This window comes from Peromyscus leucopus, chromosome X (assembly GCF_004664715.2).
Source record: "Peromyscus leucopus breed LL Stock chromosome X, UCI_PerLeu_2.1, whole genome shotgun sequence".
NCBI lineage: Eukaryota > Metazoa > Chordata > Mammalia > Rodentia > Cricetidae > Peromyscus > Peromyscus leucopus.
Window position 1 is genome coordinate 103,900,166 of NC_051083.1, and position 14,844 is coordinate 103,915,009.

A 14,844-nucleotide genomic window follows, 5' to 3' on the forward strand; every position below is an offset into this window, starting at 1 on the left:
GCACACAATGAATGACCCCCTCCCCAGAGAGGGGGGGAGAGAAAAGTTTTTATAAAGAAATGACCTTATTCACTCAATTATTCCAGACGCAATTCAAGGAGCTATCGTTGATCCTTGCCCTCACTTCTCACATCTCATCCAGAAGCTAGCCTTGGGAGCCACCCCCATCAGGCTGCATCTCAACCGCACTCACGTTCCTTTCCCAATCTCCCCCCGCCTCTTCCCTCACACTGGACTGCCAACATGGTCTCCTGACTGGCCTCCCTGCTTCCATTCCTGCTTTCCTCCAAGCCATTCTCCACATGGCAGCTACCACTTTAAAGCACGAGTCGGGACTCCAGAGACGGCTCGGCAGTTCACCTATCACTCCCAGAAGACAGACTCCAGGCACTCACAACCAGCAGCTCACGACTGCCTGTGACTTCAGGGTATCCAACACCTTTGACCTCCACCGAGCACTTGCACACGTGGGCATACCCCCACACACCTAATTACAAATAAATAAAGATAAAAGAAGCCATGAATCAGCGGACCTAGAAACATAGTTTAGTGGTCGAGGGTGTTGTGGGAATTCGCTCCAAAGTGTGCTTGTGTAGAATATGCGAGGGCCTCGCACCAATCCCTAGCAGTGCAATTTTTGAAACTTGATTATTTCTTTTAGTTTTGTGATTACAATATACCATGGGCTAGGAATATCGGACGAGGACAAAACCGTAGACACACTAAAGTGGACAAGGGAAAGCCCATGAGGCTTCAACCCTGCACAACGAACTAGAGGCAACTAAGGAAAGCTGAGAGCAGGAAAAATAGTCTTCTCCAGGGAAGAGCACACCAGTTGGTTATCCAATACCCAACAGTCAGCTCTGAACACATGCAAATGTTTTAAACAAAACGAAAGCCATAAATCGTATGGTGTTACAGCTTGGCTTTAAAGTTTCTACCAGTTGCCGACTTCGTCTGCGATCCCAAACCCTTCTTCTCTTCTGCAAGGCCTCCTGTGGCCTGGCTTCCATTCGTGCCTTAAACCTCACTGCTGCTCTCTGCACTCAGTGACCCTTGCTGTCCCTTTGGTTTTCCCCAAAGCTTGCCCCTCTGTACTTTCCAATGCCACCAGCTGGGACGCTTGCCCTTGGCCTTTACGTGTTGGCCCACTCAGCTTTTGCAGATACCACACGGCTTAGAAATGGGCCCTCCCCAGAGCCCACCTCTGATGACCCATAATGCTCTATGACATCACACTCTTTTTTCAAATGTTGCTGTGCATATGTGAGTGTAGGTAAGTGCACATGGAGATCAGGACACAACTCTGGTTATGGGTCCTTGTCTTCCACCGTGACACGGGGTCTCTTGTTCACTGCTGCATATGCCAGGCTAGCTAGCCTCAACCTTCTGGGGATTCTCTCGTCTCTGCCTCCCATCTCAGCACAGACACACTGCGGTCACCCACATACGCCACTACATCAGGGCTTTTACATGCATTCTGGGGGTATGAGCTCAGATCTCCACACTTGTGTGGGAAGCACTCGACTCACTACGCCATTTTCCCAGCTTCATATCACATTATTTTTACTAAAATTTTAATTTAAAAAATTATTATTCATGTGTGTATATGCACAACCATGTGGAGGGCAGAGGACAACTTTCGGCTCTCTCCTCTCACCATGGGTTCTGGGAATTGAACTCAGATTGGTGGGCTTGCGGAACCATCTTCCTGGCCTTGAACTCACATTTCATTCAGTAGTTCCTGTCACTTCGCTTTCACAATGTGAACTGCTTTGTTCACCACTAACGTGCCCTGCTTCAAGAGCACACACAGACTGCTGAGTAGCTAAAAGGTAGTGAATTAGCCTTGAACAGGAAGACAGACATCTTTACCCCGAGACTGCAAAGCCAAAAGGACAGAAGGATCGAAATACATTCCTCTGCTCTTGATGCTTTGGAGAGAGCAGTCATCTGCTGGAGGCAGGGGGGCCTTGCAGGGAAAGAAAGAAGGGAAGAAAGTGGTCCTAAGTTGATATGATGGGAACAGCAGAGGTGCTGATCCAAAACACCGAGTTGAACAATTGACTATCTGTGGTGAGATCCCATCTGACACAAGAACCATACATTCATGGCATCAAACTCCACTCATTTACAAGATGTGGTCACTCAACTATCGGAGTATGAGATCACAGCAAGCAGACTGGCTTGACTCTAAATTGAGAGTTTGCAGGCTGGATGCTGGCATATAATCCAGACTCAGAAGGACAGAAAGACAAATACCACATATTCTCTCTCATATGTGGATCCTACATACACACATACATATGTATATAATATGTGTGTGTGAGGGTCACAAAAGTAGAAAGGGGACCATGAGAGGGGAAAAGGGTTTTGAGGAAGCGCATAGAGTAACAGAGCACATGAGACATAAAAGCAAGAAAGTGATGGCTGGGAGCTGGATGGTGCAGGAGGAGCAGGGGAAATGGAAAAGAAAAGGGACAAGGAAGATCAACAAAAACAATTATGTAGAAATGTCATAATGAAACATTACATCTCACTTGAATGTTTTAAAAACAATCAAAAAGCCAGATATGGTGGTGCAAGCCTATAATCTTAACACTTGGGAGGTGGAGACAGGCAGAACAGGGGTTTCCAGGTCGTCCCTGGCTATACAGTAAGCTTGAGGTCAGCCAGGGTTCCATGAGACCCTGTCTCAAAACAAGACAGAAACAGAAAAATTGGCCTGGACAGATGGTGGCTCATCGGCTAAGAGTATATGCTGCTATTGCAGAGGACCTGGGTTCCATTTCCAACATCCATACGATAGCTCACAACTATCTGTAATTCCAGTTCCTGGGGACCCTACACCCTCTTCTGGCCTCCTTGGGCACCAGGCATGCATATGGTACATATACATACATGCAAGAAAAATACTCACACACATTAAAAATAGAAAATTGATTTATAAAAGAGAAAAAAGTAACTTTTATAACTACGAGAAAGCAGTTAAGTACCCAAGTATAAATTTTAACCCATTATCTACAGGATCTGTACATGAAAAAGTACAAAACATCAATGAAAAGGACCAAACACCTATACAGATGTCAGTTCTCCTTAAAACGATCTTCAGATTTTACAAAATCCCAAAAACCCTAGAAAGAATAGTGAACATATCAACAAGCCAATTTTAAAGTACTGCAAAGACAAAAATTCAGAATAGCCAAAAATAATTCCAAAGCAGAACAAAGTTAGAAGAATCTTAAAACTGAACATAAAGCTACAATACTTGGAAAGCTGTAGCAGGAGAATCACTTGAGCCCATAAGTTCACAGCCACCCTGGGAACATACAGCAAAACTAACTAAGTAACTAAGTAACTAACTAACTAAGTAACTAAGTAACTAACTAACTAAGTAACTAACTAACTAAATAAATAAACAAATAAATAAAAATAATGTAAAGGAGCTTGAGGGTGGTACTCAGTAATAGAGTGTAACACATGTGAAGTCTTGGGTTTGAACCTCAGAATTAAAAAGGAAAAAAAAGTACTATGTGGGTAAAATGACAATGGGTGAAATATAGTGGATTTGTTGTTGTTGAGACAGAGTCTCAATTATGCAGTACTGGTTGGCCTGGAACTTGCTATGTAGATCAGGCTGGCCTTGAACTCACAGAGATACAAAGTGTCTTTGCTTCCTGAGTGCTGAAATTCAAGGTATGTGCCACCATACTCAGACAAGAACTGACTTTTGACAAAACTATAAAATATATGAAAGAAAAAGTCTTGTCAATAATTAGGTGTCAAAACAACTAGAAATATAAAAATAAAATGACACACAACTTGTGCATTATACAAAACTACTTCAAAATAGACTACAGATGTAAATGTCAAAAATAAAACTTCCAGAAATACAGAAGATATTTATGATTGAGTCAAGAAAGGCACTATAGGGCTGGAGAGATGGCTCAGAGGTTAAGAGCACTGACTGCTCTTTCAGAGGTCCTGAGTTCAATTCCCAGCAACTGCATGGTGGCTCACAGCCATCTGTAATTTGATCTGGCGCCGTCTTCTGGCCTGCAGACATGCAGACAGAACACTGTATACATAATAAATAAATCTTTTTAAAGAAAGAACGGCACCACAGGTGCGGGACAGATGGCTCAGTGGTTAACAGCACTTGCTCTTGCTGAGGACCCAAGGTCAGTTGCCAGCCCCCCCACAGAGGCTCACAAGCGTATGTAACTCCAGTTACAGGGCGTCCAATGTCCTCTTTTGGCTTCCATAGGCACACCCATACAAGTGGCACGGATGCACACACATACATATAAAGAAAAGAAAATACAAATCATTTTTGAAAGAAATACATTATGCTATGAGGAAAATGAAAACACATACCACAGAGAGTGGGAGATATTATAAATCATACATCTATATGGACATAGGGTCAGACTGTAAGATCTCCTAATGAATCATAAAACAAACAAAAAATCATCAACAACAAAACACCTCGAAAAAGGAGGTTTAAAAATGGGTAGATGAAGCTGGCCACTGGTGCCGAACACCTTTAATCCCAGTACTTGGGAGGTAGAGGCAGGAGGATCTCTGAGTTTGAGGCCAGCCTGGCCTACAGAGCTAGTCCCAGGACAGCCAGGGCCACATAAGAAACCCTGTCTTGAAAAACAAAAACAAAAACAAAACAGATAAATAAATAAAACAGAAATAGTTCAACATTAAAAAAAAATGAGTAGAAGCTGAATACACACTTTACCAAAGATACACAGATGGAAAATTTACATATATGTGTGTGTGTGTGCAGCAAAAAAAGAGACCAAGTCAAACTGACAAAGCTTTTTTTTTTCCAGAGCTGAGGATCGAAACCAGGGCCTTGCTTGCTAGGCAAGCGCTCTACCACTGAGCCAAATCCCCAACCCCGACAAAGCTCTTGCATAAATACTTCTCTAAAGATGCTATCTAAAAGGCCATAAGCCTATGAAAAGATACTCGACATCACCAGTCACCAAAGAAATGCAATAAAAATACAATGAAATTCAATAAGGGTACAGAGAAATGTGAGCCCTTATATATTGTTGGCTTGTGATTGTGAAAGATTTTGAAACAATACAACAGTTAAGGAAGACAGAACGGAATCTCCTGGAAAAAATTGCAAATAGCCAGACCTGATGGTGTGAGTCTGTAATCCTAGCTCCTTGGGAGGCCAAAAAGCAGGGGGATCTTGGGTTTAAGGTCTACTTGGGCTAGCAAGACCCCGTCTCAAAAAATGTATTTAAAAAAATTTTAAAGGCTAGGGATACAGTTCAGTGATAGAGTACTTATATAGCATGTGGAAGACCCAAGATCCAATGCTCACTACAAAACCAAAACATACCTCCCCAAAATAAACCTCCATAGACCCTAGAACTATCTTACTTCTGAATACTTACCAAAATAATTGAAACTGGGGTGTCCCAAAGATATTTTTACACAGTCATGTAGCCATGCTCACAGCAACATTATCCAAATAGCAGTCTACTGACAGTGAGTAAATAAAATGCAATACACACATGCTAGGGAATTATTACGCCTTAAAAGGATACACTGAGGACCCACACCATGTGAAGTAAGCCCCTCCCAAAAAGAAAAGTGCTATATTTTTCCACTTACATTGAGTATCTAAATTAGACAAGTTCACTAGAGCAGAAAGAACAATGGTGGCTGCCAGGGCTTAGGAGATGCAGGGAAAGAGGGGTTGCTCAATGTGTGTCTGCTTTCAGATTTAGAAGATGAGAAGTTCTATAGATGTGTATCACAATGATGCAGATTAACACTATTGAACCACATCATTAAAAATGGTTAGAAGGCCAGGCATGGTGATGTATGCCTTTAATTCTAGCACTTAGGTAGCAGAGGCAGGTGGATCTCTTTGAGTTTGAGGCCAACCTGGTCTACAGTGAGTGAGTTCCAGGAAAGCCAGAGCCACATAGAGAGACCCTGTCTCAAACAAAAAACAAAAAATAATAGTTGGAGAAACTGGACATGGTAGCCCAATTCTGTAGTCCCAGCACTTGGGAGGTGCAGGAAGGAGAGTTCAAGGTCACTGCTGGGGGATATAGCTCAGTGGTAGAGCAATTGGCCAGCAGCCATTAGATATTAGATTCAATTCTTGCTAGTAGCAAAAGAATAAAAATCCCGCCGGGCGGTGGTGGCACACACCTTTAATCCCAGCACTCGGGAGGCAGAGGCAGGCGGATCTCTGTGAGCTCGAGGCCAGCCTGGGCTACAGAGTGAGCTCCAAAGCTACACAGAGAAATCCTGTCTCTAAAAACCAAAAAAAAAAAAAAAAAAAAAAAAAGAAAAAAGAAAAAGAAAAAGAAGAAAAATCCCACAGCCATCAGGCGTTCCTGTTTCTAAAGATAGGAGCTGGAGAGACTGCTCAGTGTTAAGAGCACTTTTTGCTCTTGTAGAGGATCTGGTTTCCATTCCCAGCATCCACCCATGACTCCAGTTCCAAGGGATCTCATGCCCTCTTCTGACCTCTGTAGGCATCAGGTACACATGTGACACAATAGATATATGCAGGCAAAACACTCATACACAGAAAATAAAATTGAAAAGATCTTAAAAAAAATCATAAAACTAAAACCCACTAAGCATGTAATCCCAACACTCAGGAGGTAGAGACAAAAGAAGGATCTGGAATTCAAGGTCAGCCTTGGGTACATAGAGAACTTGATGTCAGCTTGGGTTATATGAGGTCCTGTTTCAAAAATCTAAAACTAAAAATAAGAGCTAGCTGCTACATGAGCCCCCCATCTCAAAACAAAAAATATGGTTAAGAAAACAGTTTTAAAACTGTATTAAAGGCAGTATGTTCAACATCATCTATCACTGGGAAAATTAAATGAAAATCAGTAGATACCCCTGAGAAACACACAAATCGGAGGAGACTGAGGACAATTGGTCCATGGCAATATGAATCTTTTTTTTTAAGATTTGTTTATTTATTATGTATACAGTATTCTGCCTGCATGTGTCCCTGCAGGCCAGAAGAGGGCACCGGATCCCATTACAAGTGGTTGTGAGCCACCATGTGGTTGCTGGGTCCTCTGGAAGAGCAGTCAGTGCTCTTAACCACTGAGCCATCCCTCCAGCCCCGGCAATATGAATCTTAAGATGATCAAAGCAAGCTAGTTTAATTTATTCTATTCTATTATAATTTATTCTATTCTATTATTTATGTTATTTTATTTTATACTTTATTTTCTGAGAGAGTCTTACTTGCTATAGTGCCCAGATTGGTCTTGAACTCCTGAACAAAAGTGATCCTAAGTGTTAGAACTGTACGCACATGCCAGCACCCCCAACGAGACAGGTTAGTCTTTAAAATAGGTTTCCAATTTCTCTTAAATGACAAGTTACACTTACAAATGTCACCAACTATTAGAGTGAGAACATTTCACAACATTTTCATATTTTAGCCACAGTTGATCAGTTGCAAAAAGAAGAGAGTATGACTACAAAATTTCAATATGGCTCTTTTTATTAAAACACTGTTGCTATAAAAACACTAGAAACTAATAAGAGAAAGTACATCATATTGTTTTAATAATTTTCAATAAAAAGAATAAAATATAATGAAAGGTACAAGCTCACTGGATACTAATGACATATTGCAAAACATACATCTTCCTCTATAAGAAAGCAAAATGCGTAACTTGAGCCAGATGTTGAAATGCTTGGGATTTATCTAAGAGCAAATATTTCAGAAATATGTAGAAGTATAACCACAGAATTGCTTTAGGGGGTTCTCTAGCTGAATATTTTTACATTGCACTTCACTTGGCTTTGCAAAATGAATTATGTTCTGATCTAACTATACATATACATATAAATAAGGATTCCACAGAAGCAGTTCAGCATAGTAAAGAGTTTGAGTTTTCAAGTCAGATTTTTGGCTCTACCAATTACTGGCTGGTGGCTCTTGCGGAACTTGAAGTCTGAGCTTCAGGAGCTCATTTGAAAAACGTGATGACAAGAGTTAAGTTATCTCATAGGAGGTATTGTTAGAAAGAGCTAATACCTCTAAAGTGCTTTCCACAGCATCTGACACACACCAAGTACTCAGTGGAGAGTACGGAGTATTAATGTTGCTATTACTACTATTATGTTGCATTACTAACAAAATAACCACCCCTCAAATCCATACACACACCTCAAAAGGTCTACAAGGAAGGAAGTACAGGAGACTAACAATAATCAGAGGCTGTGGCCTGAGACTAGAAGCCTGAATTTCTGAGGTGGTGTAGGTATATCCAAGCTTTGCATATAGGAATTTGGGGATAAAGTGGAGTAAAGGTAGAGGCCACTGGCTGGTGGACACAGTTGGTCATTCATACAATAGTAATTCTGTCTCCCAACTAGAACAGGAACTGAGGTGAAGAGAATTAGTCACAAAGACCCTCCTCACTGGCTGCGGAGTAACTGGGAAGACAGTAACACGGTACCACTCTGCGCACTGCCGCCATCCCCGATCCTCTAGCCGAGCTTTGGCTAGCTCAACTGTACCTCTACGCTCACCTACTTTTCCCTGCAAGTAATGAAATCAGAAAAAAGGCAAAGAAAATTCCTTCCCGGCAGCACCTCACACACAAGCCCTGGGTGCTTAAAAAGTGCAATTGGTCAGGGATAACAGGAGGAGGGCAACGCACTCCATGTTTGCTCACACCTCGTATCCCAGGCAAACAGATAAGACTATGGGAAGAACCACGTGGATAGTGACCTCGCTGAAGCAGCGACACTTCAAACAGTCCTCTGCAAACAGCAAATGTAAAACAAGACACCCAATAGATAAGCTACTCTCGCGATGCCCCCTCCTGTGTTCTCACACAGTAATTCTCCCGGATGACTGACTAGCTCCTTTGGGTTACTTAGCAAGGCCATATTTCAATTCAGACCTGAGCTATCCTACCCCTGCATCTGCAATCTGGCTCTCCTTTTTTTTTTTTTTTTTTTTTTTTTTTTTTTTTCCGGTGCTGGGGATGACCTCACACATGCCTAGCATGCACTCCATTACTGAGCTACACCCCCAGCCACATGGCTTTTCCTTTTTAATTCTGAAGTTTGATATGGCATGGCTCACCTATAATGCTAATATTTTAAGTACAGAAATATTTCTGCAGATTCGGGTTTCTAACTGATTTCTACTGACAGGAGAAAGATTCAAAGCATAGTCAATTCTAAGAACAGTTCGAAGATCAGAGACAGAGTCTCTTAAAGGATCCACCTTTTAAAAATGAAAAGGAATTAATTTTAAATTTAATTCCTGCAACTTTCCTCCTATACCATACTTTTTCAAAAATCTTTAGACATTGTATTAGCTTTGAAGAAGAAATAAAAAACACCTACTTTAGAAACTAGAGACTTAGCTAGCCCTAAATATATCACAGAAGAAGGGTACTTCAAATGAAGAGGACTGGTACAGAAGCCAGGCACGATGGTGCGTTCCTGTAATTACAGCACTGGAGAGGCTAAAACAGGAGGATCACAAGTTCAAGACCATCCTCCAGTATGTAACAAGGAAGACAGAAAACTCATTTATACATAGTTTTTTTTTTTTTGGTTTTTCGAGACAGGGCTTCTCTGTGTAGCTTTGCGCCTTTCCTGGAACTCACTCTGTAGACCAGGCTGGCCTCGAAAACTCACAGAGATCCGCCTCACTCTGCCTCCCGAGTGCTGGGATTAAAGGTGTGCACCACCACCACCACCACCACCACCACCACCACCACCACCACCACCACCACCACCACCACCACCACCACCACCACCACCGCCCGGTTTATACAAAGATTTTGAAAACAATCTGCCACCCAGAAAGCAAGTGAAATGGAGTTAAGGACTTCAATGAAAGAAAAGAAGAAAAATGTAGGAAAAATCAATGGGATGGTCAGACAATCTTTTCCTGGGACATAGAAACTAGACCATGAAATCAAGAAGCTATTTCGTCTTGATCTAAGTGCTAGCCTCCAGTCTGAACACAAAAAGATCCAGATTATTTGAACTGGTTGTCGATCAGGGTCCCCTTCATTTTTGCTTTCTTGGCTTCCAATTCAGCCTAGGAAGAAAAAAAAAAGTATGCCCTGATATATCACAATCACATGAAATACTCAACATTTCTTCTTTATTCTAACTGTCCCACTCGCCCTTAACTGCTCAGTGTACAAGTCAACAATGGTTTTAGAATCCTTATCCATCAACTTCAAACTCTGGCTCATGAAAGCTACATAAAAAAAGTGTATGTGTGTGTGGGTTACGAATCTAGAAAGAGGCTCACAAAAGGGAAGGAGGGATAATGTGCTAAGAAAGCAGAAGGAAAAGCACAGTGTAGATCTGTAATCGAAGAACTAGGGAGCTAGAGGAAAGAGAATCAGGAGTTCAAAGCCAGCTCTGAATACATAGCAAGTTTGAGGTCAGCCTGGACTAATCCTTTCTTTAAAAAAAAATAGAGAGAGAAAGAAGAAAATAAAAAGCAGAGGAGGAGAGACTATGTGGAAGAAGTAAGGAGAGCAACCAGAGGGGGTAGGGAGCATGGGAAGGCTGTGAGGTAGGGAGCATGGGAAGGCTGTGAGGGAAGGCTGTGAGGTAGGGAGCATGGGAAGGCTGTGAGGGAAGGCTGTGAGGTAGGGAGCATGGGAAGGCTGTGAGGTAGGGAGCATGGGAAGGCTGTGAGGTAGGGAGCATGGGAAGGCTGTGAGGTAGGGAGCATGGGAAGGCTGTGAGGTAGGGAGCATGGAAGGCTGTGAGGTAGGGAGCATGGGAAGGCTGTGAGGTAGGGAGCATGGGAAGGCTGTGAGGTAGGGAGCAGGGGAAGGCTGTGAGGTAGGGAGCAGGGGAAGGCTGTGAGGTAAGGCGGTGGGGTAGGGAGTATGGGAAGGCTGTTGGGTAGGGAAAGAATGAAAACAAAGATAATGAGACATATTTATGAAATGCCATAAAGAAACTTACTACTTTGTATGCTAACCTAAAAAAATGTTATAGACGTTTTGATGAAGCATCAATGCAGTAATGTCTGAAGTAATGAAATAAGCCAATACTGTTATCTTAATAACACAAATTAAGAAAGTAGTAGTGAACAAGAGTTGGGGGGAGATAAAAAAGTGGGGTAAGAACAATCAGAATGAATAAGATACGTAACACAATATTCATGAAATTATCAAAGCACAGCTCCAATTCGGGTATACTGAGGTAGCACAACTGTATGCCATTCCACCCTGGAGAGCACTCGAAAACCCGGCCCTTAACCCGACCACAGAGTACAAGCAGCAGATTCAACCATCACCCCAGTCAGGCCTGTCAAACAAGAGTTCTAATTTAGCAGTCAGAAGCCATTCAGTATTGCAGAGTTGGGCTTACCAACACAGTCAGAGGCTAGGTGAGAAAGCTGGCAGCCAACTATGCTAGTAACTCCGAGAGCTTCTTAAAAGCTCCCCTGCCTCTGCAAATCTTATTCAAAGCAAGACATTCAAGCCAGGGGGGCTGCGCCCTTCCTCCCCAGGCCACTCACCAGCTCTTGCAGTCGCCTCTTGCTCATGCCTTTGCGCTCCAGCTGTTTTTCAATCACTTTGGCATTCTGTGCATAGGAGTCAGCAACTTCCCTCTACAGGAAAAATGAAGGACCTTTACATCAACACATTTAACAGGAACTACAACCAAGACAGCAGTAGTTACACTGCTCAAGTCCAGAAACTGGACCTCACACAGCGGGCCTCCCTACACTTTCAACTCTTTATCTGCTCAATAACCCAGGAGAGTTCAGGTTTCCACGATGGTGATCATGTGAGAACACCCCTCCGTAAAAACCACTTGGCTTGAAATTCCAGAAAAGTAACTGCCGTTACTGCTAAGGACAGACTGAAAGCATCAGAGCCAGACTGGAAGGGACTGAAAATCATTCAGTCAAGTATCTTATTTATTATTTGTTTGTTGTGGAGATAGGATCTTGTGTGTAGTACACGCAGGCCCTGAACTGTCAGGTCTGAGTCCACTTCAGTAGTTTTAAACCAAAAGTGATGAGAGGATCCAAATTCCTTGTTCTCATTTGCTAGATGTCCCTCCCATTCATGGAAACAGGTACTCCAATAGCAGAGTTTCTTACTAGCAGAGCGGGCTGCAAAAGCAGGCTTGCCAACTGTCCTGCTCTACACAGGCTCTGGCCTGGAGCCCCTTACTCCTCCCTCCCGATCCTAATTCCCTGAAAGCAGAAGCACTTACAGCCTCTATCTCTTCTTCTTCTTCATCAATGGTAGACACAGTAACAGAGCTGAACTTGCCCATGTCTTTAGTCCGTTTGGTCATCATAACCTAGAATAGAGGAAGAAGCATCAAGCTAAGTTCACCCCACAAGGATCCATGAGCTATGTATGCAAGCACATTTGTGTGCATCTCAGTGTTTTCAAGCATTTGCTATTGAGCTTTTGGGTTGTCTGTTTCTGTTTTTTTTTTTTCGGGACAGTTTCTCTGTGTAGCCCTGGCTGTCCTGGAACTCACTTTATAGACCAGGCTAGCAATGAACTCAGAGATTCACCTGCCTCTGCCTTCCTCCCAAGTGCTGGGATTAAAGGTGTGTGCCACCATCACCTGCCAAAAGATGGCTGGAGAGACAGCTGTGGGTGCTGGGAACCGAACTCATATTTTTGCTTGTGAGCCTATCCTTTAATGGCTGAGCCATCTCTCCAGCACACTCTTGAGGGTTTTTTTTTTTTTGGCTTTTCGAGACAGGGTTTCTCTGTGTAGTTTTGCGCCTTTCCTGGAGCTCACTTGGTAGCCCAGGCTGGCCTCGAACTCACAGCGATCCGCCTGGCTCTGCCTCCCGAGTGCTGGGATTAAAGGCGTGCGCCACCACCGCCCGGCTGAGGATTTTTTTTAAAGTATATTTAAAAATCAATCTAATTTATTGAGGATTTAATTGTTCCCACTCTAAAAAGAAAAAACTGAATAAAAGGAAAATAGAAATTATACAATTTCTAACCTTACAAGACTACTGTATATAAAGTAAATAATAAATGTCACAGTTCTATAATACCTGCATGTACACAACAATGGCATTTTCTTAATAAATATCTCATCTATAAGGAAAGTCTCTCAGGTATTATACCTTTATTTTAAGAATTAGGAGGTAGTGCTATAGCTCAGTGGTGCTTGCCTAACTAACATGTACAAGTCCTGGGTTTGATCCCCAGCACTAATCAAATTTAGGACTAAATGTGGAGCTATATTAAGTAGTCTGTGCCCTTTGATGATAATTACCTTCTTAGGAGGCTCCTGCTTCTGGGTATATATATTGGTTTTCCCAAAGCCTTGGCCAAATTTCACCACGGCTCCATCCACGATGAAGGTCACAGGAGCATTCTTTGGCTGGGACTGGTAGAAGAGCGGCAGTCCACACCTGCAAATGGCAGAGTGAATCTCTGGAAGGCCTCCAACTCTACACCCCCAAAGCATGACTTGCAAAGTAGACTTGGTTTCTGGGAACAGTCTTGTTTGGGGCAGGAAATGTTTACCTTTTCCCTAACAAACTTGATAAGAATCAATTAGGGTGCATGTTGAAATTTCTGATCAGGTTCCTAGGCCTCTTCCAGAAGATCCTGGTTTGGCAACTATAGGGGTAAGTGAGGCCTGAGATTCTGCTCTTTTAATTGGCATACCACATGATTACTGACATTAGACAAAATTTGGGAAATGCTAGCCCACACTACTACTGGCTTTGTAGTCAAAAACTGCTACCATTATTCCCAGGTGCCTGAACACTGGTTTGGGCATTCTGTCCACTTTGCTGCTTCATTTCACAGCATCAGAGAAAGTGGACAGGAGGCACTACAATGTTTGGCAAAATAAATCCTGTACAACTGCCACTTTCTCTGGCTGACCTACAAGAAGAAGACCTACAAGATATGATTAAAAAAAAAAAAACCAGCTTCATGAATCCAGTATGGCTAGGAACTCCAATGTCTTCCTATCTTCTACTTACTTTCCTCTGCTTCAATGCTCCTACTCTGAGTCTTTTGAGAGCCAAGACACAAGTGTCCTCACATAAAGATTGAACTGAACTGCCAAGTATAGTGGCTGGCCTTTCATCCCAGCACTATGGAGGCAGAGGCAGGTGGATCTCCGTGAGTTCCAGGCCAGCTTGGTCTACATACTAAGTTCTAGGACAGCCATGGCTACACAGACAGACCCTGTCTCAAAACAACAATAACAAAAATTGAACTCACTAATATTCTTACTATTAATAGTCTAAAGCTGGAAGTTTTGCTTTGAACAACATCCTTTAAGATTCCTAGCTTTGTAGTCTACATAATACATTTCATACATAAGCCCGGAACTAAATTATATTGTGTCACATTTTCCATTATGACTCAGCCAATTCTACTCCAAAAGAAAATATATGTTCACAATAAACTGTATCTAGAATACTCACAGCAACATTCCTGGTAATAGCCTACACTGGAAGCAACTGAAATTCATTGTGAATGGGTGTGCAAACTGATACGATGGGATGTTCAAAACTAAAGGGTACTGTGAATGAGGAAATGAACTAACAGGATGGGATACTCAGCAAAAAAGAGAAACAAATGATTGATACACATAACAACTTGGATGAATCCCTAAAACATCAAACTGAGAAAAACTAGGGATGGGGCCAGTGAGATGGCTGAGTGGGTAAAGGAGCCTGTTGCCAAGGCTGAAAACCTGAGTTTGATCCCCCCAAGACGCACATGGAAGGTGAGAATCTTCTCCAAGTTGTCCTTTGATTCCTATATGTATGCCATGTACATGTGCAGGAGAGAGGGAGAGAGAGACAGACGGAAA

The 14,844-nt window shown here is 42.5% G+C and overlaps 1 protein-coding gene across 3 annotated transcripts in view; it reads right to left on the reverse strand.

Moving 5' to 3' along the window:
* Window positions 1-9,806: 9,806 nt before the first annotated feature.
* Window positions 9,807-14,844, reverse strand: part of CXHXorf56 (chromosome X CXorf56 homolog) — a 43,503-nt gene continuing 38,465 nt past the window's right edge. For all 3 annotated transcript variants that reach the window (XM_028887307.2, XM_028887306.2, XM_028887305.2), the window contains 4 exons: window positions 13,282-13,420; window positions 12,247-12,336; window positions 11,540-11,632; window positions 9,807-10,090 (listed from right to left, as the gene is read on the reverse strand). In XM_028887307.2, the coding sequence (XP_028743140.1) occupies window positions 10,028-10,090; window positions 11,540-11,632; window positions 12,247-12,336; window positions 13,282-13,420 (385 nt within the window). In that variant the 3' untranslated portion in view covers window positions 9,807-10,027. The remainder of the gene's footprint in view (window positions 10,091-11,539; window positions 11,633-12,246; window positions 12,337-13,281; window positions 13,421-14,844) is intronic.